Source organism: Oncorhynchus keta, chromosome 15 (genome assembly GCF_023373465.1).
Source record: "Oncorhynchus keta strain PuntledgeMale-10-30-2019 chromosome 15, Oket_V2, whole genome shotgun sequence".
NCBI lineage: Eukaryota > Metazoa > Chordata > Actinopteri > Salmoniformes > Salmonidae > Oncorhynchus > Oncorhynchus keta.
The window spans coordinates 19,349,347-19,374,857 of NC_068435.1; the positions used below are offsets into that span (position 1 = coordinate 19,349,347).

At 47.3% G+C, this 25,511-nt stretch overlaps 1 protein-coding gene, 1 long non-coding RNA gene, 1 other non-coding gene and 1 pseudogene across 12 annotated transcripts in view; 3 read left to right on the top strand and 1 right to left on the bottom strand.

The window, feature by feature from the left end:
* The window catches only part of LOC118394586 (eukaryotic translation initiation factor 4 gamma 1), a 47,483-nt gene that overhangs the window by 20,091 nt on the left and 1,881 nt on the right, over positions 1-25,511 (top strand). For all 10 annotated transcript variants that reach the window (XM_052463574.1, XM_052463578.1, XM_052463573.1 and 7 more), the window contains 19 exons: positions 1,036-1,216; positions 3,406-3,539; positions 3,808-3,951; positions 5,710-6,111; positions 6,346-6,492; positions 6,824-7,057; positions 7,268-7,372; positions 9,575-9,892; positions 10,229-10,358; positions 14,014-14,113; positions 15,881-16,152; positions 16,382-16,506; positions 17,804-17,976; positions 19,555-19,680; positions 21,314-21,395; positions 23,344-23,442; positions 23,674-23,811; positions 24,164-24,245; positions 24,728-24,868. In XM_052463574.1, the coding sequence (XP_052319534.1) occupies positions 1,036-1,216; positions 3,406-3,539; positions 3,808-3,951; positions 5,710-6,111; positions 6,346-6,492; positions 6,824-7,057; positions 7,268-7,372; positions 9,575-9,892; positions 10,229-10,358; positions 14,014-14,113; positions 15,881-16,152; positions 16,382-16,506; positions 17,804-17,976; positions 19,555-19,680; positions 21,314-21,395; positions 23,344-23,442; positions 23,674-23,811; positions 24,164-24,245; positions 24,728-24,868 (3,133 nt within the window). The remainder of the gene's footprint in view (positions 1-1,035; positions 1,217-3,405; positions 3,540-3,807; positions 3,952-5,709; positions 6,112-6,345; positions 6,493-6,823; positions 7,058-7,267; positions 7,373-9,574; positions 9,893-10,228; positions 10,359-14,013; positions 14,114-15,880; positions 16,153-16,381; positions 16,507-17,803; positions 17,977-19,554; positions 19,681-21,313; positions 21,396-23,343; positions 23,443-23,673; positions 23,812-24,163; positions 24,246-24,727; positions 24,869-25,511) is intronic.
* LOC127907619 (uncharacterized) lies at positions 16,405-17,022 on the bottom strand. The gene is made up of 3 exons (XR_008065173.1): positions 16,891-17,022; positions 16,612-16,766; positions 16,405-16,549 (listed from the first exon to the last, which is right to left on the bottom strand). It is a non-coding gene; the product is annotated as an uncharacterized LOC127907619 (long non-coding RNA).
* Positions 24,308-24,427, top strand: LOC118375253 (uncharacterized; annotated as a pseudogene).
* LOC118375254 (small nucleolar RNA SNORA3/SNORA45 family) lies at positions 24,935-25,065 on the top strand. The gene has a single exon (XR_004823764.1). It is a non-coding gene; the product is annotated as a small nucleolar RNA SNORA3/SNORA45 family (small nucleolar RNA).

Consider the following 25,511-nt stretch of genomic DNA (forward strand, 5'->3'; position numbering starts at 1 on the left):
CCATGGCATCGTAAACTAAAGATCTAGTTTGTATTTTCAATATGAAGTCCATCAGGGCTTGCCAGACAGTGACGTTAGTGATTGGCTTGTCAGCAGCCTATCGCATCGGTAAGAGAGCCGTTCATTTGGCTCCCTAATTTGCATACTGGTAGTGTTTTTTTTTTGGCAATTATTTGCAGATAAATGATAACATTCAATGAAGATGGTCAATACCATATCAACAGTCTGCTTTATTTTTCAATCATACCTATATTGCAGATAGCTGAAATGCCTCTTAAGGAAGCTTGAAGCCTGTGGGTCAGTTGCTAAACAAGTGTTTATAAAAAATAAAAATAAATAAAAAAGACATTTTGCAATTGAGTTGCATACACTTGTTGAAATTATTTTAGTTATTGAATTGTTGTTCCTCCTCTCTTAATTGAGCATCTGTTTTTATTCTGGACCCATTTGGCACTTTTTCCAGTGACTAATCACACAATTTCTTGGGTTTAAAATTGTACCTTAAATAATTTTAAAGATAATTTGGCCACTTTATTTTTCTGTTTCTCATAAAATACATTAATTTAAAGAACATACAAAAATACTTTAATCTCAAGAGGAGGAAGGTTTAAGGTCATAGTCCTCGACAATATCCAATTATGACTAACAATACACTGAATTCAGACATTTACAGTAACTTAAATTGTAAGTACAATCACACACCAAATGTTTCAAATCTGGGAGGTAAACCCAATCAAGTACTCAACAATTTCACTGTGTATTTTGGATGTAATCAAGGCATTAGAAGGTACCAGAGGCCACCAAAATAAATCTTATTCTGCAAAAATGTCATAACAGCCCAGGGGAGCCTGGCTGGCTACTTTTTTTCTATTAGGCTGGCTACTCCATGTGCTTGTGGAAAACCACTGGTGACTCACCCCAAATCCCCTAACCTTAACCACAAAACTGACTTGAGGTCAGCATATAGGGTCTCAACTTCCTTCTATTCTCTTACCCTTCAATCTTCCTGTTCCTTCTCCCCTCTCGTCTGTACAGGAGGAGGCGGCGGCACCTGCCACTGAGCCGTCGTCTTCACCGCCGGAGCCCAGCCCTGTGGCCCCGACCTCCTTGCCGCCCGCCGACGCACCAGACGAGACGTGGGAAGAGAAGGAGGACAAGCAGAACGCCGACACATCCCCGCTCAAACCGGGCGACCTCAAGTATCAGTACAAAGGAGGTTGGTGGTCCCTTAGAAATGACTGAAGATATCAGTCAAGGATCTGTATCGGACTCAATGAATATCTAATATTCGTTGATTGATTCTTTGTGAGACGTGTCCTCATTTTTCCCGTCATATGAAATGTCTCATCGTTGAAATGGGCAATAAACTGTCTGTTTCTATAACCACATTTCCATCCACAGATTTTATGTGAGTCAAGTCATACCGTATAAAAATAAATCGCAACAGCTGTGATGGAAAAAGGAAGTGTCGGTACAATTACCAAAATGTCGACAGACAATAGGTTCATTCGACATAGTGGGATATTTTTATTGGTAAAATCAATTATGCAACAAATTGTGGCGGAAACAATTTCTCGTGTGATTTTTGATAGCATCGTGTGACTGCAAATTGTATAGTTATTTTATGTTGTGTGGTCCTCCCACTATGACCTGGAAAAGCATGCACAGTTTAAAGGGCTACAGATGAAATAAGTCATGGTGAAAGTGCTGTGATTAGCTTGATTCTCCTTTCCAATAAATATTGAGTGTCTTGTGACATGATCACTGCTAATTAATCAATCTCAATATTTCCAGTTCTTCAATATTCCCAGTTAAGAAGTTTTAGGTTGTAGTTAGTATAGAAATTATGACGTCGACTATTTCTCTCTGTACCATTTGTATTTCATATACCTTTGACTATTGGATGTTCTTATAGGCACTTTAGTATTGCCAGCCTGACCTCGGGAGTTGATAGGCTTGAAGTCATAAACAGCGCTGTGAACAAACATTGCGAAGTGCTGCGTTGGCAAACGCAGTAAAGTTTGAATGAATGCTTACGAGCCCGCTGCTGCCTACCACCGCTCAGACTGCTCTATCAAATTATAGCATAATAATATAATAACCACAGAAATATGAGCCTTTGGTCATTAATATGGTCAAATCCAGAAACTATCATTTTGAAAAACAAAATGTTTATACTTTCAGTGAAATACGGAACCATTCCATATTTTATCGAATGGGTGGCAACCCTAAGTCTAAATATTGCTATTACATTGCACAACTTTAATGTTATGTCATAATTATATAAAATTCTGGCAAATGAATTACTGTCTTTGTTAGGAAGAAATGGTCTTCACACAGTTCGCAACGATCCGTGCGGCCCAAACTGCTGCATTATACCCTGACTCTGCTTGCACTGAACGCAAGAGAAGTGACAATTTCCCTCGTTAATATTGCCTGCTAACATGCATTTCTTTTAACTAAATATGGAGGTAAAAAAAATATACTTCTGTGTATTGATTTTAAGGAAGGCATTGATGTTTATGGTTAGGTACATTTGTGCAACGAATGTGTTTTTTAAATCATCACCTGTTTGGCGAAGTAGGCTGTGATTCAATGATAAATTAACAGCCATTGATTAAATGCAACACAGGACAAGCTAGTTAACTACACATGGTTGATGATATTACTAGGTTAACTAGTGATTATGTAAAGATTGATTGTTTTTTAAGATACATTTAATGCTAGCTAGCAACGTACCTTGGCTCATTGCAGCCACAAGGTCCTTTTGACGCTGCACTCGTGTTACAGGTGGTCAGCCTGCCACAGTCTCCTCAAGGATTGCAATGTAATCGTTTGGATGGCGATTGTATTGCAATGTAATCGCCGTCCATAACAATTACCGATTGTTATAACTTGAAATCGGCCCTAATTAATCACACATGCCGATTAATCGGTCGACCTCTAGTCTAGAGTGCATGTGCAAAAACCAGATTGGGCAAGTTTGCCCAAATTGTTTTTGTGACAAAACCACTGATGGACTGGAAAATGCAATGGAAACACATTGAACTTGTACTTTAGCGCAAAAGTTGTTTTTACGTGCACTACGTCATCAAGCACAGCCTTTTATCTGCCGTTCTGTTCTGATGGAAACAAACCTCAGGAAGGAAAATGTACATATTTTGTTAAGGCGGATATTATAATATTTGCATGAAAATCTATCACAAATTGAATGGAAACCTAGCTACTGTCAAAGATCCCCATTACTCATGTGTATGGCCAGCGTTATCCCTAATGAAATGCATGTCTCTTCAAGAGTACTCTGATAGATTGGGTTGGGTGTGTTACAACAACACCTAAGCAGTATAAAGAGTCCTTTGTAGCCAATTCAAACTCTCCCGCTCCTCTACCCTTTCCTCCCAACAGAGCAATGGAAGCCTATCGACCCAGAGGAGAAGAAGAGGTATGACAGGGAGTTCCTGCTGGGTTGCCAGTTCATTAGTGCCAGCATGAACAAGCCTGAGGGCCTGCCTCTCATCACAGACGTTGTGCTAGATAAGGTAAACTATACCATCAAATTAATTAATTAATTTTCTGATCCAGTATGGTGATTTTATAGGCACCCAGTTAAAGGTATTATTCTAATAAGTGTTATGAAATTAAAGGGATTATGCTCTAGTGCAAATTTTAGTTTTTTGTTTTTATGTGGATTTTAACACCTCCCATGTCTCAATCATGTTATTTTCTAGTATTTCTGTCCCAATGTTAATTTCAATGACAATCCAATGTCAAAATCATAGGTACAAAATTCTCTCTTTCTCTGTGTAGGCGAATAAGACCCCCATGCGCCCAGCGGAGCCGGGTCGCAACATGAACGCCGGGCCAGACTTCACCCCCGCCTTCATGGGTAACCTGGGTAGACAGTCCTCTGGGGGAGGGGGACCACGGGGCCCTGGAAGGGACCACATGGGAGTGAGTATGGCAGTGTGTTGGGTGTGTGTCTGCATAGTGTCCTCTAACTCTATGGTCAGTGTATAGAGATCCTATAATTCAGGACCAAGATGGATGATTGTTTGGTCATGTTAACCTCTTGCTCCTACCTGACACGCAGGCGTCCCATCTAGACATCTGGAAATGCAAATGCGCTACGCTAAATGCTAATAGTACTAGTTAAAACTCAAACGTTCATTAAAATACACATGCAGGGTATTGAATTAAAGCTACACTCGTTGTGAATCCAGGCAACAAGTCAGATTTTTAAAATGCTTTTCGGCGAAAGCATGAGAAGCTATTATCTGATAGCATGTAACACCCCAAAAGACCCGCAGGGGACGTAAACAAAATAATTAGCATAGTCTGCGTTACACAAACCGCACAAATAAAATATAAAACATTCATTACCTTTGACCATCTTCTTTGTTGGCACTCCTAGATGTCCCATAATCACTATTGGGTCTTTTTTTCGATTAAATCGGTCCATATTTAGCCTAGATATCGATCTATGAAGACTGTGTGATAAACGGGAAAAAATAGCGTCTTATAACGTAACGTCATTTTTTTAAATTAAAAAAGTCGACGATAAACTTTCACAAAACACTTCGAAATACTTTTGTAATGCAACTTTAGGTAATTAGTAAACGTTAATAAGCGACCAAATTGATCACGAGGCGATGTATATTCTATAGCTGTACGTCTGGAAATAATGTCCGGGTAAATCTCAACCAAAATATCCGGTCCGAGACCTGAAGAAATGCGCTGTCTCTTCTTCGTTTGACCAAGAAACAAAGCCTAGGCAAATGACAAGACTGTTGACATCGTGTGGAAGCTGTAGGAATTGCAATCTCGGCTCCAGGTAATTTGCTTTCCCATAGACAATACATGCAAGTGGCGCATTGATATATTTTCCAATTTTCAGTGATCAGATTTTCCTGCGCTTTTCGATGAAACGCACGTTCTGTTATAGTCACAGCCGTGATTTAACCAGTTTTATAAACGTCTGAGTGTTTTCTATCCATACATACTAATCCTATGCATATACTATATTCCTGGCATTTTAACAGAATGTTCGAAAAAGTAGGGGGTAGGAGTAACAGGTTAATAGGATGCCCATTATAGTGTTCTATTTATTTATGTTGGTTCTATGTGTTTTCTGTGTGTGTTCGTCAGTATTTGTTAAGTATGTGGGCTGCTGGTGTGTGTGTCCGTGTCTTTTGGAAAGCATTAGTCATAGTTCAGAGTACATAGTAGGTCACTCTCCAAATGTCTCTCTATCCTTCCTCCCATGTTTACTGATTTGAAAGGAAATGACTGGTGTAAGAAATATGGTGGAAACTCCCACTAGCCCATGCCTCTACCAATCTAATGCTATTAAATTTGTGGGAAGTAGTGAATTAGTGCACACTTCAGGAGAAAGGAGATGTCATTGGATGCACCATATTTTGTCACGTTTCTTTAAAACAAGTGATTTGATCATCAACCAATGATTTATTGTGAGCATTTAAAGATGACCATTGAATGGTGTTCTAAGACTTCCGTTGAGTGGAACTGGCCCTGCTCTCTACCTTGTTTCTGTCTAAAACTGTGCTCTGGTAGTGTATGATTGACAGCCCGGTGTGTTTCTTGAGTTCATAGACCTCATCTCCTCCCTCTTTATACCTCTTTCTCTCCCCCCTCCCTCTTTCTCCCTACCACTCTCTCTCCCCTTCCAATCTATATCTCCTCTTCCCCCAGCCCCCCGGACCACGGCGCTCCCAGCAGGGCCAGCGCAAGGAGCCCCGCAAGATCATCACAATCTCCTCATCGTTAGGTGGCGAAGTGGAGCTCAACAAGGCGGAGAAGGCCTGGAAGCCCACAGTGAAGAAGGCTGTGACCCGGGGCCGAGGCGCCGCCCCCGAGGATGAGGAGAGCGACGACCCCGAGCAGGCCAAGACCCAGGAGCTGTTCAAGAGGGTCCGCTCCATCCTCAACAAGCTGACCCCTCAGATGTTCCAGCAACTGATGAAACAGGTCACAGAGCTGACCATTGACACGGAGGAGCGGCTGAAGGGAGTGATCGACCTGATCTTTGAGAAGGCCATCTCCGAGCCCAACTTCTCTGTGGCCTACGCAAACATGTGCCGCTGCCTTATGGGGGTGAGTGAAGTGTTTGGGCGGTCCGTGTTAGTCTTTTTATTTCCTTTCTCTCCCTCTATGTTGAGCCTTGTGTTTGGACCATTGCAGTCTATTGATGAAATTTAATAACTCAAGGAGCTGAGGACAAGCCCTCTGCTTTCCTTTGATTCTATCTTTATTCTACTGGACATAAACCAAACAGACCTTGAAGTAAACTAGCATTTCTCCTTGTTTCCTTTCATTGGCTCTTTCTAGTTGAAAGTGCCCACCACAGAAAAGCCGGGAGTGACTGTAAACTTCCGCAAGTTGCTGCTCAACCGCTGTCAGAAAGAGTTTGAGAAGGACCAGGATGATGACGTCATCTTTGAGGCCAAACAGAAGGAGATGGAGGCTGCCAAAGAGGTAGGGGAGGATTCATTTCACATGACAATTTAGTCATTTAGCAAACGTGACATACATGCATTCTTCTTAAGATGGCTGAGAACACATCACAAGCCTTTCAAGTACATTTTCCCTCAAAAGAGTATTTATCAGAAAAATCCATGCAAGTGAGAAAAGTGGCTTTTTTTGGGGGGGGGGGTTCGATGTGTAATATTGAAAATAGATGCTGCCATTCTTTTTTTATAATTCAAGATTCAACAAACTACTTTGATAGACAACCTGTGTAATAGATGCGTTTCCATTCTGTTTCACCCTCCTTTGTGAACTTTCAAACTAACCTCTCGTTTCCCAGGAGGAGAAAGCTGGTCTGAAGGCGACACTGGAGGAGGCCAAAGACCAGGCGCGGCGGCGGTCGCTGGGCAACATCAAGTTCATCGGTGAGCTGTTCAAGCTGAAGATGCTGACGGAGGCCATCATGCACGACTGCATCGTCAAGCTGCTGAAGAACCACGACGAGGAATCGCTGGAGTGCCTCTGTAGACTGCTGTCCACCATCGGCAAGGACCTGGACTTTGAGAAAGCCAAGGTACGCAAAGAGAGCGACACACACACACACACACACACACACACACACACACACACACACACACACACACACACACACACACACACACAGTTAGATGGGCACACACACACAGGAGCAGACACACACTCACACTGACATAATTACCTTTACGGAAATTAGAATGGCCACACCCACCCGCCCCCAGTCTGACTGTCCCTCTGACCCCCCCAGCCCCGTATGGACCAGTACTTTGCCCAGATGGACAAGATCATCAAGGAGAAGAAGACCTCATCTAGGATCCGCTTCATGCTGCAGGACGTCATCGACCTCAGACGGGTACAACTACACCCCCCCCATCCCTCTCTGTACAATGTTCTCTCTTCCTTTCTCCTTCTCCTCGTTTCTACTCATTTTCTTGCTGTCTTTCTCTTCCTCCGTCTTTCTGTATCTTCCTTGCGCTCTATCTCTCTCATAATTCATTTCAGAGGGCTTTATTGACATGGGAAACGTTTAAATTGCCAAAAAAAAGAGAAATGGACAATAAACAAAAGTGAAATAAACAAGAAAAAACAGTGAACATTACACTCACAAAGGTTCCACAAGAATAAAGCCACTTCATATGTCTATATAGTGTTCTAATGATGCAAATAGTTAAAGCACAGAAGGGAAAATAAATAAACATAAATATGGGTTGTAAACACAGCAAAAAAAGAAACGTCCTCTCACTGTCAACTGCATTTATTCTCAGCTAACTTAGCATGTGTAAATAGTTGTATGAACATAACACGATTCAACAGCTGAGACAAACTGAACAAGTTCCATAGACACGTGACTAACAGAAATTGAATAATGTGTCCCTGAACAAAGGGAGGTTCAAAATCAAAAGTAACAGTCAGAATCTGGTGTGGCCACCAGCTGCATTAAGTACTGCAGTGCATCTCCTCCTCATGGACAGCACCAGATTTGCCAGTTCTTGCTGTGAGATGTTACCCCACTCATCCATCAAGGCACCTACAAGTTCCCAGACATTTCTGGGGGGAATGTCCCTAGCCCTCACCCTCTGATCCAACAGGTCCCAGACGTGCTCAATGGGATTGAGATTTGGGATCTTCGCTGGCCATGGCAGAACACTGACATTCCTGTCTTGCAGGAAATCACACACAGAACGAGCATTATGGCTGGTGGCATTGTCATGCTGGAGGGTCATGTCAGGATGAGCCTGCAGGAAGGGTACCACATGAGGGAGGAGGATGTCTTCCCTGTAGCGCACAGCGTCGAGATTGCCTGCAATGACAACAAGCTCAGTCCGATGATGCTGTGACACACCTCCCCAGACCATGACGGACCCTCCGCCTCCAAATCGATCCCGCTCCAGAGTACAAGCCTCGGTGTAACGCTCATTCCTTCGATGATAAACATGAATCCGACCTTCACCCATGGTGAGGCAAAACCGTGACTCGTCAGTGAAAAGCACTTTTTGCCAGTCCTGTCTGGTCCAGCAACGGTGGGGCTGTGCCCATAGGTGACGTTGCCGGTGATGTCTGGTGAGGACCTGCCTTACAACAAGCCTACAAGCTCTCAGTTCAGCCTATTGCGGACAGTCTGAGCACTGATGGAGGAATTGTGCGTTCCTGGTGTAACTCGGGCAGTTGTTGTTGCCATCCTGTACCTGTCCCGCAGGTGTGATGATCGGATGTACCGATCCTGTCCAGGTGTTGTTACATGTGGTCTGCCACTCCGAGGACGATCAGCTGTCCGTCGTGTCACAACGTAGCGTTGTCTTAGGCGTCTCACAGTACGCACATTGCAATTTCTTCCCTGGCCTCATCTGCAGTCCTCAAGCCTCATTGCAGCATGCCTAAGGCACGTTCACGCAGATGTGCAGGGACCCTGGGCATCTTTCTTTTGGTGTTTTTCAGAGTCAGTAGAAAGGCGTCTCTGGTGACCTAAGTTTTCATAACTGTGCCTACCGTTTGCAAGCTGTTAGTGTCTTAATGACCCACAGGTGGGAAGCATGGGAAACGGTGTGTAAACCCTTTACAATGGAGATGTGAAGTTATTGGATTTATTTGGAGTTAATTCGTAAAAATCCAAATATCTTTAAACGACAGGATCTTGATAAGGGGACGTTTGGGAATCGCTTCCTTTTAGTTGGTTGTAGAATTTAACAGCTCTTATCTGGGTTTTGATCATTAGCGGGTTTTGGCCTCATTCTGCTCTGAATGCATTATTTGGTGTTTTATGTTGTACACTGCATGCAGTCTCTCAATTTGGTGTTTGTCCCATTTTGTGAATTCTTGGTTGGTGAGTGGACCCCAGACCTCACAACTGTGACGTGCAATGGGTTCTATAACTGATTCAAGTATCTCTCTAGCTTTCTTTTGCTTTTCCTCCTTCTGTTTATTTGTCTTCTGTGAAATAGTATCATTACCATCATGGCATCACATTAATTACTATAGTAATTAACCATATGGCCCTGAAGCAGCATTGCTTATCTTAGACTTTAAAGAGTCATCTCCCTCCCTCTCCCTCCACCAGAGTGGCTGGGTGCCCCGGCGGGGGGAGCAGGGTCCTAAGACCATTGACCAGATCCACAAGGATGCTGAGCAGGAGGAACACATGCAGCAGGTCAAGGTTCAGCAGCAGCTCATGTCAAGGAACGACGGAGGAGGACGAGGAGGTGGTGGAGGGGGAAGAGACGGGAGGGGGGGAGACAGAGGAGGAAGGGATCAGGCGGGCCGCGGGGGCCAGCAGGTGGGAAGGGGCAGCCAGCCCCAGGACGAGGGCTGGAACACAGTGCCCATCTCCACTAAGAACAGACCCATCGATACCAGCCGGCTCAGCAAGATCACTAAGGTGAGGGGAGAGTTTCTTAATGTTTAGAACTACTAAAGGAACCTGTGTTTTCACTACATTACCAACACATGGGGTTCCTCATTCTGGGTGGGAATGTAAACAAATTGTACATATTGCCTTTTTGTGGCTCACAAGGATGCTTTTTATATTTGCCATATAGAGCATGACAAGGTGGAGAGTTGTGATGTCTGAATGCTTTGCCTGGATGTCATGCTGGTTGGACTTCCTTTACTTTATTAGACATGTTTTATCAGATGTTTTACCAAGTCAAGACCCACTGAGATGGATATCATTTTGGTATATCACCTCTGCTCTCTTAACCTCTTCCCCCACTAGCCTGGTGCTCTGGACTTCAGCAACCAGCTTCTTGCTCCCCAGCTCGGGGGTAAGGGCATGTGGGGCAGCTGGGGCAAGGGCAGCAGTGGAGGCACCACAGGAGCCAAGCCTGCCACCGGAGCTGAACCAGGTAGGGGCACGTTCAAACACACACACACGGGCAAGACTAAACATGGAGTCTCTTGGAGACTATAGGTCGACAGATTAATTGGAAAGGCCGATTAATTAGGGCCGATTTCAAGTTTTCATAACAATTAGAAATCGGTATTTCTGGACACCGGTTTGGCGATTAAAAAAAAATATATGTATACAGTGGTGAGAACAAGTATTTAATACACTGACGATTTTGCAGGTTTTCCTACTTACAAAGCATGTAGAGGTCTGTAATTTTTTTTGAGCGAGGGAAGCGAGCGCGAGAGAGAGGGGAGCGAGCGCGAGAGAGAGGGGAGCGAGCGCGAGAGAGAGGGGAGCGAGCGCGCGAGAGAGGGGAGGGGAGAGAGAGAGGGGGAGAGAGGGGGAGCGCGCGAGAGAGGGGGGGAGAGGGGAGCGAGAGGGGGAGCGCGAGAGGGGGAGCGCGAGAGAGGGGGAGCGCGAGAGGGGGAGCGCGAGAGGGGGAGCGCGAGAGGGGGAGCGCGCGAGAGAGAGGGGAGCGAGAGGGGAGAGAGGGGCGCAAGAGAGAGAGAGAGAGAGGGGGAGCGCGAGAGAGAGGGGAGAGAGAGAGAGGGAGAGCGAGAGAGAGAGAGGGAGAGAGGGAGGGAGCGAGAGAGAGGGAGAGAGGGGCGAGAGAGAGGGGGAGCGCGAGAGAGAGAGGGGGAGCCGAGAGAGAGGGAGGAGCGGGAGAGAGAGAGGGGGGGAGCGCGAGAGAGAGGGGGAGCGCGAGAGAGGGGAGCGCGAGAGAGAGGGGGAGCACGAGAGGGGAGAGGGGAGAGAGGGGGAGCACGAGAGAGGGGGAGCGCGAGAGAGAGAGAGGGGAGCGAGAGAGAGAGAGGGGAGCGCGCGTGAGAGAGAGAGAGGGGAGCGCGCGAGAGAGAGAGAGGGGAGCGCGCGCGAGAGAGAGAGGGGAGCGCGCGCTCGAGAGAGAGGGGAGAGAGAGAGAGGGGGAGCGCGAGAGAGAGGGGAGCGCGCGCGAGAGAGGAGAGGGGAGCGCGCGAGAGAGAGGGGGAGCGAGAGAGAGGGGAGAGAGAGGGGAGCGCGCGCGAGAGAGAGGGAGCGCGAGAGAGAGAGGGGGAGCGCGAGAGAGAGAGAGGGGGAGCGCGGGGAGCGCGAGAGAGAGAGAGAGGGGGAGCGCGCGAGAGAGAGAGAGGGGAGCGCGCGAGAGAGAGAGGGGAGCGCGAGAGAGAGAGGGGAGCGCGAGAGAGAGAGGGGAGAGAGAGAGAGAGGGAGAGCGAGAGAGAGAGGGGAGCGAGCGAGAGAGAGAGGGGAGCGCGCGAGAGAGAGGAGCGAGAGAGAGAGAGAGAGGGAGGAGAGAGAGGGGAGCGCGAGAGAGAGAGAGGGAGAGCGCGAGAGAGAGAGAGGGGGAGCGCGAGAGAGAGAGAGGGAGCGAGAGAGAGAGGGGCGCGCGAGAGAGAGAGGGGGCGCGCGAGAGAGAGGGAGCGCGAGAGAGAGAGAGGGCGCGCGCGCGAGAGAGGGAGCGCGCGAGAGAGAGGGGGGCGCGCGCAGTGGGGAGCGCGCGAGAGAGAGAGGGAGCGCGCGAGTGGGAGAGAGAGAGAGAGGGAGCGCGAGAGAGAGAGAGAGGCGCGAGAGAGAGAGGGCGCGCGCAGTGGGGGGGCGCGTGCGCAGAGGGGAGGGGAGCGTGCGCGAGAGAGAGAGGAGCGCGCGAGAGAGAGGGGAGCGCGCGAGAGAGGGGAGCGCGCGCGCGAGAGAGGGGGGAGCGCGAGCGCGAGAGAGAGGGGAGGAGCGCGCGCGCGAGAGAGAGAGGGGAGCGCGCGCGCGAGGGAGCGAGCGAGAGAGAGGGGAGCGCGCGAGAAGAGCGAGAGAGGGAGCGCGAGAGAGAGAGGGGAGCGAGAGAGAGGGGAGCGAGCGCGAGAGAGAGGAGCGAGCGCGCGAGAGAGAGAGGGGAGCGCGAGAGAGGAGCGCGCGCTCGAGAGAGAGGGAGCGCAGCGAGAGAGAGGGGAGCGCGCGCGCGAGAGAGAGAGGGGAGCGCGCGAGAGAGAGGGGGAGCGCGCGCGCGAGAGAGAGAGGGAGCGCGAGAGAGAGCGAGAGAGAGAGGGGAGCGCGCGCGCGAGAGAGAGGAGCGTGCAAGAGGGGAGCTCACGCTTGCGCGTGAGAGAGAAAGGGGGAGCGAGAGGGAGCGAGCGAGAGAGAGAGAGGGAGCGAGCGAGCGAGAGGGAGGGAGCGAGCGAGCGCGAGAGAGAGGGAGCGAGCGCGAGAGAGAGGGAGCGAGCGAGCGCGAGAGAGAGGGAGCGAGCGGGAGAGAGAGAGGGAGCGAGAGAGGGGGAGCGCGCGCGAGAGAGAGAGGGAGCGAGCGAGCGAGAGAGAGGGAGCGCGCGAGAGAGAGAGGGCAATAAATGGTCGGACCAACAGCAATAATAATAATAATAATAGTAGTAGTGGACATGGGATTACCATTAACAACAACAACAATATTAATGAGAACAACAATACATTAAAACAATGGTAGTGGACCAGTGTCAACATGACTGAGAAGACACATGACATGGTATGAAAGACAAAACAAAACGGGAAATATTATCGACTTTACATTTACATTACATTTACATTTAAGTCATTTAGCAGACGCTCTTATCCAGAGCGACTTACAAATTGGTGCATTCACCTTATGACATCCAGTGGAACAGCCACTTTACAATAGTGCATCTAAATCTTTTAAGGGGGGGGGTGAGAAGGATTACTTTATCCTATCCTAGGTATTCCTTAAAGAGGTGGGGTTTCAGGTGTCTCCGGAAGGTGGTGATTGACTCCGCTGTCCTGGCATCGTGAGGGGTTTGTTCCACCATTGGGGGCCAGAGCAGCGAACAGTTTTGACTGGGCTGAGCGGGAACTGTACTTCCTCAGTGGTAGGGAGGCGAGCAGGCCAGAGGTGGATGAACGCAGTGCCCTTGTTTGGGTGTAGGGCCTGATCAGAGCCTGGAGGTACTGAGGTGCCGTTCCCCTCACAGCTCCGTAGGCAAGCACCATGGTCTTGTAGCGGATGCGAGCTTCAACTGGAAGCCAGTGGAGAGAGCGGAGGAGCGGGGTGACGTGAGAGAACTTGGGAAGGTTGAACACCAGACGGGCTGCGGCGTTCTGAATGAGTTGTAGGGGTTTAATGGCACAGGCAGGGAGCCCAGCCAACAGCGAGTTGCAGTAATCCAGACGGGAGATGACAAGTGCCTGGATTAGGACCTGCGCCGCTTCCTGTGTGTGAGGCAGGGTCGTACTCTGCGGATGTTGTAGAGCATGAACCTACAGGAACGGGCCACCGCCTTGATGTTAGTTGAGAACGACAGGGTGTTGTCCAGGATCACGCCAAGGTTCTTAGCGCTCTGGGAGGAGGACACAATGGAGTTGTCAACCGTGATGGCGAGATCATGGAACGGGCAGTCCTTCCCCGGGAGGAAGAGCAGCTCCGTCTTGCCGAGGTTCAGCTTGAGGTGGTGATCCGTCATCCACACTGATATGTCTGCCAGACATGCAGAGATGCGATTCGCCACCTGGTCATCAGAAGGGGAACTGCACAAAACTGCACATTTTGGCTTTTCACCCAATAAATATTAGATTTTTTTCTTCAGCTTTTATAGTTTCAAATTCTTTGTATAGAATTATAATTTCTCTCTCTCTCGCAGCGGAGACTGGCCGTCCGGCCACCGGCAACCGTTTCTCTGCCCTGCAGCCTTCAGCTCCACCAGCATCCTCCTCAGACGCTGACCGCAGGGTACCCCAGAGGTCACTACTGCTCTTTCTATTTTTCCTTTTTTCTCTCTATTCTTCCTTCCTCTCCTTCCTGATCTTAATCTCCACCACTTCTCTCTTTCTCTCTGCCCGACTCGCTTACACACCTATTTTCTACCTCTTTCTCTTTCTTCCCCCACTTTCCCATCTCTTCTATTTCTCTCCCTTGTTTCTTTCCTCTTTCATATCTCTCTCCTCTCGCCTATTCCCTCAACGTGCTCTCCCCCTCTCGCTCGTAACGCTCTCTCTCCCCCTCTCGCTCGTAACGCGCTCTCTCCCCCTCTCGCTCATAACGCGCTCTCTCCCCCCTCTTGCTTGTAACGCGCTCTCTCCCCCCTCTTGCTCGTAATGCGCTCTCCCGTCTCTCTCCCCTCTCTACACGCTCTCTCCCCCCTCTCTACACGCCCCCCCTCTCTACACGCCCCCCCCTCTCTACTCGCCCCCCCCCGTAACGATTGCTCTCTCTCGTAACGATTGCTCTCTCTCGTAACGATTGCTCTCTCTCGTAACGATTGCTCTCTCTCGTAACGATTGCTCTCTCTCGTAACGATTGCTCTCTCTCGTAACGATTGCTCTCTCTCGTAACGATTGCTCTCTCTCGTAACGATTGCTCTCTCTCGTAACGATCGCTCTCTCTCGTAACGGTCGCTCTCCCTCTCTCGTAACGATCGCTCTCTCTCTCGTAACGATCGCTCTCCCTCTCGTAACGATCGCTCTCCCTCTCTCGTAACGATCGTACGATCGCGCTCTCTCTCGTAACGGTCGCGCGCTCTCTCTCGCAACGGTCGCGCGCTCTCTCTCGCAACGGTCGCGCGCTCTCTCTCGTAAAGGTCGCGCTCTCTCTCTTGTAACGATCGCTCTCTCTCTCGTGTAACGATCGCTCTCTCTCTCTCGTGTAACGATCGCTCTCTCTCTCTCGTAATGGTCGCTCTCTCTCGTAACGGTCGCTCTCTCTCGTAATGATCGCTCTCTCGTAACGATCGCTCTCTCTCGTAACGATCGCTCTCTCTCGTGTAACGATCGCTCTCTCTCTCGTGTAACGATCGCTCTCTCTCGTGTAACGGTCGCTCTCTCGTGTAACGATCGCTCTCTCTCTCGTGTAACGGTCGCTCTCTCTCGTAACGGTCGCTCTCTCTCGTAACGGTCGCTCTCTCTCGTAACGATTGCTCTCTCTCGTAAGGATCGCTCTCTCTCTCGTAACGATCGCTCTCTCTCTCGTAACGATCGAGCGCTCTCTCCCGCTCGTAACGATCGCTCTCTCTCACTCGTAACGATCGCTCGCTCGTAGCGATCTCTCTCTCGCTCGTAACGATCGCTTTCTCTCGCTCGTAACGATCGCTCTCTCTCGCTCGTAACGATCGCTCTCTCTCGCTCGTAACGATCGCTCTCTCTCACTCGTAACGATCGCTCTCTCTCGCTCGTAACGATCGCTCTCTCTCGCTCGTAACGATCGCTCTCTCTCTCGCTCGTAACGATCGCTCTCTCTCTCGCTCGTAACGATCGCTCTCGCTCGTAACGATCGCTCTCGCTCGTAATGATCGCTCTCTCTCGTAACGATCGCTCTCGCTCGTAACGATCGCTCTCTGGTAACGATCGCTCTCTGGTAACGATCGCTCTCTCGTAACGATCGCTCTCTCTCTCGCTCGTAACGATCGCTCTCTCCCGCTCGTAACGCTCCCCCTTTTTCTCGTAACGCTCCCCCCCATCGTAAAGCTCGCTCTCTCCCCTCGTAAAGCTTGCTCTCTCCCCCCCCTTCTGTAGGTCCAGCTCCAGTCGTGACCGGGACAGGTTTGACCACTTCGAGCGGCACGACAGCAGTCGTGACGAGCGTGGTGGCAGTCGCGACGCCCGCCCCCCTATCACTAAGCGCAGCTTCAGCCGTGAGACAGAAGAGCGTAGGGGCGATAGTTGCACCCCTACGGAACCCCCCGTCCGGCGCGTAGCCAGCATGACTGACGACAGAGACCGGGGAGGCAGCGGTAGCCGGGGAGGCAGCGGTAGCCGGGACAGGGCTCCCAGCAAGGAGGTTGTTGGTAGGAGATTATACACACAGACTGCATACACACACTACAACACATACACATGCAACTTGACACACTGCCTTTGCATACACATCCACGCATGCGCTCACATTGGATACATTTATACACTCTTAGTGTATGATGTGTGTTAGTGTATAACTGTGTGGTTATGTATAATTGTCTGTGTTAGTATATACTAGTGTGTGTTAATCTGACTATGGTTTGTGTTGTATCTGTGCAGTGAAGCGTGAGACAGCCCCCACCCCTCCCCCCGATGCTCCGACCAAACCGGCCGTGACTGAGGAGGAGCTGGAGAAGAAGTCCAGCGCCATCATCGAGGAGTACCTCCATCTCAATGACATGAAGGTACACACACCTCCATCTCAATGACATGAAGGTACACACACACCTCCATCTCAATGACATGAAGGTACACACACCTCCATCTCAATGACATGAAGGTACACACACCTCCATCTCAATGACATGAAGGTACACACACACCTCCATCTCAATGACATGAAGGTACACACACCCATCTCAATGACATGAAGGTACACACACCTCCATCTCAATGACATGAAGGTACACACACCTCCATCTCAATGACATGAAGGTACACACACCTCCATCTCAATGACATGAAGGTACACACACACCCATCTCAATGACATGAAGGTACACACACCTCCATCTCAATGACATGAAGGTACACACACCCATCTCAATGACATGAAGGTACACACACACCTCCATCTCAATGACATGAAGGTACACACACCTCCATCTCAATGACATGAAGGTACACACACCTCCATCTCAATGACATGAAGGTACACACACCTCCATCTCAATGACATGAAGGTACACACACCTCCATCTCAATGACATGAAGGTACACACACCTCCATCTCAATGACATGAAGGTACACACACACTCCATCTCAATGACATGAAGGTACACACACCTCCATCTCAATGACATGAAGGTACACACACCCATCTCAATGACATGAAGGTACACACACCTCCATCTCAATGACATGAAGGTACACACACCTCCATCTCAATGACATGAAGGTACACACACACCTCCATCTCAATGACATGAAGGTACACACACACCCATCTCAATGACATGAAGGTACACACACCTCCATCTCAATGACATGAAGGTACACACACCTCCATCTCAATGACATGAAGGTACACACACACACCCATCTCAATGACATGAAGGTACACACACCTCCATCTCAATGACATGAAGGTACACACACCTCCATCTCAATGACATGAAGGTACACACACCTCCATCTCAATGACATGAAGGTACACACACCTCCATCTCAATGACATGAAGGTACACACACACTCCATCTCAATGACATGAAGGTACACACACCTCCATCTCAATGACATGAAGGTACACACACCTCCATCTCAATGACATGAAGGTACACACACCCATCTCAATGACATGAAGGTACACACACCTCCATCTCAATGACATGAAGGTACACACACCTCCATCTCAATGACATGCTCACTCACGCATCATCAGTTTCATGTCAATGACAAATATACACACACACATTTGGAGGCCATAGTAAAGCTAACTGCTGTTTACTAAACTCCTGTCCTTCCCCCTCCGGCCCTGTAGGAGGCACTGCAGTGTGTAGTGGAGCTGAACAGCGCCCCGCTGCTCTTTGTGTTTGTGCGGAACGGTCTGGAGAACACTCTGGAGCGCAGCGCCATCGCCAGAGAACGCATGGGCCTGCTGCTGCACCAGCTCATCAAGGCTGGCACCCTACCCACAACAGAGTACTACAAAGGGTAAGGGGGAGTATGTGTAGTACTTCCCTAGAGACCAGGTTGTGTGCTTGAGAGAGAGACAGACTGGGGAGGTCCTTGGGAAGAGCGAGGGAGGGGGGTAGGGAGAGAGAGGGTGCTGGGTGGGAGGTAGGGAGTGAGAAATGTAAAAAGAAAACCACTTTCTGACCATTTTAAACGCATAATATCTGAAAATGTAGCCAGCTAGACTCTCTTACCTGTTATACATGGATGGATGCTGCTCCCTCTCTGTCACAGATGCCATGGTTTCCCTTAGTTTGAAGATGTAATCTGGAGACAGGTGTTTTATACAACACAGCCTTCTGTGTCTTCGACTCCGTCTGCATATTTGCAATCAAACGCCAGAATTTTCTCCTTAGCTACCATACTCTAATTCCACTGATTTTAAAACTCGGTCCTCCAGAAAGTGGAGAGCAACACTTATGCAGTTCTACTACGTGATATATATATATATTTTTTAAAGCTGCGTTAGAAAGGATTACCTACACATACTGACCAGCTCATTCTAGGCAGAAGCGTGTTACATGGCAGACCAACCCGAACTTGTCTCTTGGCATGTCCAGCCCACTCATTATCTCAACCAATCATGGCTAACGGGAAGGTTGCGGTCTTTATTCCGTGGCTAAACCAACTAGGCTCGTAATTTTAACAATTTTATTAGTTTTTACAGATGAGTTACAAGTTTGTTATTAAGGCACATGAAAGTTCATATGTTCCAGAAGGCATTTCTGCCAATAAACACATTTTGATTTTTAAAAATTAAGTTTACGTTCAAATGTGAAGTAGTGACGCCCGACATACGCCTAGTTTCCTGAAATGAGTCACAATTAGGCCCATACCCGCTAATGATCAATATTCAGAAAAGAGACGTTAAATTCTATAACCACCTAAAAGGAAGCGATTCCCAAACCTTCATAACAAAACCATCACCTACAGAGATGAACCTAGAGAAGAGTCCCCTAAGCAAGCTGGTCCTGGGGTTCTGTTCACAAACACACCCCACAGAGCCCCAGGACCGCAACACAATTAGATCCAAACAAATCATGAGAAAACAAAAAGATAATTACTTGATACATTAGAATGAATTAACAAAAAGTCAGAGCAAACTAGAATGCTATTTGTCCCTAAACAGAGTACACAGTGTCAGAATACCTGACCACTGTGACTGACCCAAAATGTATGGAAATTTGACTATGTACAGACTCAGTGAGCATAGCCTTGCTAGTGAGAAAGGCCGCAGTAGGCAGACATGGCTCTCAAGAGAAGACAGGCTATGTGCACACTGCCCACAAAATTAGGTGGAAGCTGAGCTGCACTTCCTAACCTGCCAAATGTATGACCATATTAGAGAGACATATTTCCCTCAGATTACACAGACCCACAAAGAATTTTGAAAACAAACCCAATTTTTATCAACTCCCACATCTATTGGGTGTCGACAGAGCAGTGCCACAAAAGTACTATGTGCTTGTTAGAGAAAATAATTTAAAAGGGTCAATGTTAGTGCATGTGTGTATGCTATGAGTAAGGTTTTCACCTGGTTGTGTGTTTTCATCATAGGCTCCAAGAGATCTTGGAGGTGGCTGAGGACATGGCCATAGACATCCCCCACATCTGGCAATACCTGTCTGAGCTCATCAACCCCATGCTCCACGAGGGAGGCATCCCCATGGGACAGCTTTTCAGGTGAGGCCCAGACTTTATAGGCTGCGTAGGCCCAAACTCTGGAGGTCACTGTCATGTAAGTGTTGATGCCAGAAGGCTTTGACTGATGCTTCACTTATTGATGAATAGTTATCTGACAAGAGATGGTAATTTTCACTTTTCATAAATTCATAGAATGTTTGGGAATGACGTATAGATATGAATTTGTGACAATTCTATAGCAATATAGAATGAGATAGCTGACTTGTGTTTGGACAATGAATAGATACTGCAGTAAATACATCCTAATAAAAACATCTGTCTTGTCCAGGACCGGAGTCCACGTAGACCAGTGCACCATAGCCAATCAGAGCTACTGTAGGCTTATATGCTAATAAGCCATTTGACACACTACAATATTTATCAAGTTTTCAGACCCCTCCAGCGACTTCTATTGGTAAAAGATTCTAGCGACAAATGAAGCTACTTACACGGGCACGTCATCATTCACTTTGAACTGGACTGTGTGTTTACAGGCACTAGCAACAGCCGACTTTAGATCAATAGAACACATTTGCCAAAATACACCTGAATGGATTTCTGCAAATATGTCAATACCACTCGGGAGTCCTCTTATATTTGGGAACTTAACAGTCATATTGATCAAACAACCATGAAAAGGTAGGTGCTCTCCCTCAGTTACCTGTGCAACAACTCTTAGCCAGAGCGAGATGAGCTAAACGCTACCGAGGGAACAGTAGATTCGTAAAACGTTGCTCTCCCCCGCTCAGAGGGTTAAGGGACCGTCTTAAAACTGCAACGCCTACATGACATATAGCTCTCAAATAAGTATGACTTTGTTCGGAGACCTCTGCTCTAGAATCCACAGCAATTAATTTTTTGACATTTTATTTCACTTTACAGAGAACTTCAATTGCGTCCATGAGTAGTTCAGGGACCTCACCTGTCCAATCTATGGCAATTGCTATTGTATTTTTTTTACTTTGACTGTTTTCAAAGAATGTATTTTCTTAATGTATAAAAAATACTTGTTAAAAACTTCAATAGCTTCCACCCCATATCACTTGCAAGAATTAAACCAACTGTTACTGTTTCAGGGACCTCATCAATACAATCTCAGGCAACATTTATTTTTTTACTCTCCCAACAGCTAGCTAGCTAACGTTGGGCTCTGTGTTTTTAGCTTGCAAAGTAAATGGCTACATAAATAGATAAGCTAGCCTATTACCCATGTTATAACTGACTTGTGATCATTGCCTGCCTATGCTAGTTTGATTGTATAGACATACCCAGCCCTGGTTTCATCCGTCCCTTTTTGTCCAAAATATTGAGTAATTGAACCTGAAACAGAGCATCCTGAATGGCTAAAGGAAGTTAGCGATGTACCAGGACAGATGGGATTTACAACCTGATAGCAATATTTGTTGGAGTTCCAAGATATGTATTGGTGAATTTGTAATTAGACATTTTGAGTCAAATAGAACCTATTTTTAAAACCTCTTATGAAGTTGGTTTTGTAGCATACATTGGGAATTTGATATTTTTGACTGATTATGATTGTCTGTTTGTTTCATATCTGCAAAGTAGTTAAAACGCTGTCAGTTCTACTTGAAGAGTGTGCCCAATAACCTTGCTGCTGTATGTGTGTCTACAGAGAGATCTCCAAGCCCCTGATTCCCCTGCGTAAGGCCGGTGTGCTGCTGGTGCACATCCTCAACTTACTCTGTAAAGAAATGGTGAGTGTCTGTATGAACGCCATGTGTATTATACTAGATCAGGGCTCTCAAACACTGTTCCTGGAGAGCTACCCTCCTGTATGTGTTCAATCCAACCCCAGTTGTAACTAACCTGATTCAGCTTATCAACCAGCTAATTATTAGAATCCAGTGTGCTAGATTATGGTTGTAGTGAACCTACAGGACGGTAGGTTTGAAGAATCCTGTACCAGATAGATATACAACTTTGTATGTGTTTGAAATGTGTGGAACCATGTCCATGAGTGGTGCATTGTGCACATTTGAAGATGTCTGTATGTGTTGACCACACACACACAGCGCCTTCAGAAAGTATTCACACCCCTTGACTTGTTCCACATTTTGGCGTTACAGCCTGAATAAGAAATGGACTACATTGAGATTTTTGTCACTGGCCATGCTACCCCATAATGTCAACATGGAATTATTTAAAAATATGTATATATATTAATAAAACATTTTAAGCTGAAATGTTGTGAGTCAATAAGTATTCAACCCCTTTTGTTATGGTTCAGGAGTAAGTTCAGGAGTAAAAAAATCCTTGCATAGAAGGGCACCTATTGATAGATGGGTAAAAAAAGAAGAAGCTAATAACCCTTAGAGCATGGTGCAGTTATTCATTTTACACTTTGGATAGTGTATCAATACACAGTCGCTACAAAGTTCAAAGGCGTCCTTCCTAACTCAGTTGCCGGAGGGGAAGGAAACCTCTCCGAGATTTCACCATGAGATCAATGGTGACTTTGAAACAGTACCAGAGTTTAATGGTTGTGAGTGGAGAACTGAGGATGGATCAACAACGTTGTAGTTACACCTCAATAAAATGTGTTATGGGAATGCTTGTAGTCCCAAAGGACTGGAGAGTTTTTCAGGATAAAAAATAAACAGAATGGAGCTAAACACAGGCAAAATCCTAGAGGAAAACCTGGTTCAGTCTGCTTTCTACCAGACACTGGGAGATGAATTCACCTTCAGCAGGGCAATAACCTAAAACACAAGGCCGTATATACACTGGAGTTGCTTACCAAGAAGACAGTGGTTTGAGTGGCCAAGCTACAGTTTTTACTCAAATCTGCTTGAAAATCTAGCAATGATCCACAACCAGTTTTGACAGAGCAGAATTTTGAAAGGAATAATGGGCAAATATTGTACAATCCAGATGTGCAAAGCTCTTTGAGACTCAAAACTGTAATTGCTGCCAAAGGTGACTAACGTATTGACTCAAGGGTATGAATACTTATGTAAATTAGATTTATATTTCATTTTCAATCCATTTGTTTGCTAGAATTTCAAAAAACATGTTTTCACTTTGGCAATATGGTAGATGGGTGAGAAACATCTGTTTAATCCATTTTGAATTCAGGCTAACACAACAAAATGTGAAATAAATGTGAAATAAGTCAAGGGATATGAATATTTTCTGGAGGCACTGAATGTACAAAACATTAGGAACCCTGCCCCAAAACAGCCTCAGTTCGTCAGGGCATGGACTCTACAAGGTATAGTGTTCCACAGGGATGCTGAACCGTGTTGACGCCAATGCCTCCCACAGTTGTCAAGTTGGCTGGATATCCTTTGGGTGGTGGACCATTCTTGATACACGGGAAAATCCAGAAGCGTTGCTCTTCTTGACAGTCTAACCTATGTGTCTTCTACCAAACCGTTCAAAGGCACTTACATTTTGTGTCTTGTCCATTCACCCTCTGAATGGAACCTATACACAATCCATGTCTTAATTGTCTCAAGGCTTTAAAACCCTTCTTTAACCTGTCTCCTCTCCTTCATCTACATTGATTTGAAGTGGATTTGATTTAACAAGTGACATCAATAAGGGATCATAGCTTTCACCTGGTCAGTCTGTCATGGAAAGAGCAGGTGTTCCTTATGTTTTATATGCTGTGTGTGTATATAAATATTGTTTCTGTGTTAGACCCATAAGAAGGTGGGCGGTATGTGGATGGAGGCGGGGCTCAACTGGAGAGACTTCCTGCCAGAGGACGAGGATGTCAACATGTTTGTGACTGAACAGGTCAGTGGGGGACAATGGGGTTTATTGCTGATCTTTTGTACGTATTTGCTGATGAAATGTTTAGTTGGGGCCACGCAATCTGACTGTGCCATTTAAGGATGGACCACTGAAAATATGACTGTCCTTTATAAATGAGAGGAAACGTTGATGGGTTTACTGTCTCGTTCTATGAGTGTGTGTTCCATAGAGATAGTGTTCTTAATGTCATCCTATGGTGTGTTCTCTTTCCAGAAAATTGAGTTTACCCTGGGGGAGAAGTCAGACGGGACCAATCAGAAGACAACCATGAGTGGGGAGGAGCTTAGCAAACAGCTTGACAGACTGATCCAGGACAAGGCTAACAACCAGCGCATCAGAGACTGGGTCCAGGTCTGTCTTCTCCTGTGTGTGTCCTGGTGTGGTGGGGGGGTTTGTGTGTGTCCGTGGTGGGGGGGGATGTGTGTGTGTGTCCTGGTGTGTGTGTGGCCTGGTGGTGTGTGTGTGTGTCCGTTGTGGGGTTTGTGTGTGTGTCCGTTGTGGGGGGTTTGTGTCCGTCCGTGGTGGGGTGTGTGTGTCCGTCCGTGGTGGGGATTTGTGGGGGTGTGTGTGTGTGTGTGCGCGTATGCAACTGTCTGAGTATCAAGAGGTAAATTGAATGAGCTTGATTTGCATTCTAGGCACCACCATTTTACTCTTGGGAAACCAGTCTCTGTGTGGTAACTGTTTATCATCTCACCTACAGGCCAACCTGGACGAACAGCAGACGTCCGCCAACCAGTTTGTGCGCTCTCTGATGACATCCATTTGCCAGTCAGCCGTTATATGTGAGTATGCATTCCGAGCCCATATCTCGGGCCCTTCTGTTTGCATAGCTTAACAACGCCAACCTCCTTTCTTGGCATGCACCCTGTCCTCTGTGTTATGGAGGGACATAAAGTCCAGTGCTTTGTCTTCAGTGGCAGAACGTTTCCATTTTCTGGTTCTATCCTCAATTGCTGATATCTATGTCTGATTGGCAATGAGGGCATCAAGTTGGGTGTAGAATGAGTGTTGGTAGTTTGTGCCAGTCTAACTTTGGGTTAATATCCCTAAGAAAAGGGTTAACTGGTTGGAGACTAAGGAGGAAAAACACATCCATCCATTCTCCCTTTGTATGTCACTTAGTCCTGCATGTTAGTGCTCGGAACCTTCGACTTTCACTGTACCCTGCAATAACACCGGCAACCCTGTAACTGTGACTAAGCACTCTGAATCTTAGTTTCTCTAGGCACTCACTCTCCATCTCTCCTTGCTTCCCTCCGTCCAGGTGAGAACCCATACAAGGTGGACGTGGAGCAGATTACCCAGAGGGCAAAGCTGCTGCAGCGGTACCTGAGTGACGAGAAGAAGGAACTGCAGGCCCTCTATGCCCTCCAGGCCCTCATGGTGCACATGGAGCAACCTGCCAGTGAGTACAGTATAGCACCGCAGTGTCTCTCACCTCAGTTCTGTGAGGTTGTGTATGATTGTGGATAGCGAGGCTAGAGTCACGCCTTTACAACCTCATTGTCCTGGTGTGCTAGTGTGCTCGTAAAGTAAACATCTTTGCCTATTCATTGGCTGTAGTCTCTTCTGACACAGCCAATCACCAGCTCAGATACAGAACCTACATTTGTATTTTTTTTGTACTTTTACCCGGTTTTCTTCCCAATTTTGTGATATCCAATTGTTAGTTAGTCTTGTCTCATCGTTGCAACTCCCCTATGGACTTGGGAGAGGCGAATGTCGAGAGCCGTGTGTCCTCCGAAATACGACCCTCCAAAGCCGCACTGCTTCTTGACACACTGCTCGCTTAACCCTGGAGGCCAGCCACACCAATGTGTCGGGAGGAATCACTGTACAGCTGGTGACCGAAGTCAGCGTGCATGAGTCCAGCCCGCCACAAGCAGTCGCTAGAGCTCGTAGGACATCCCGGCCGGCCAAACCCTCCCCTAACCCGGACGACGGTGGGCCAATTGTGCGCTGCCTCATTGGTCTCCCCGTCGCGGCAGGCTGCAACACAGCCTGGGATTTAACCCGGGTCTATAGTGACACCTCAAGCACTGCGATGT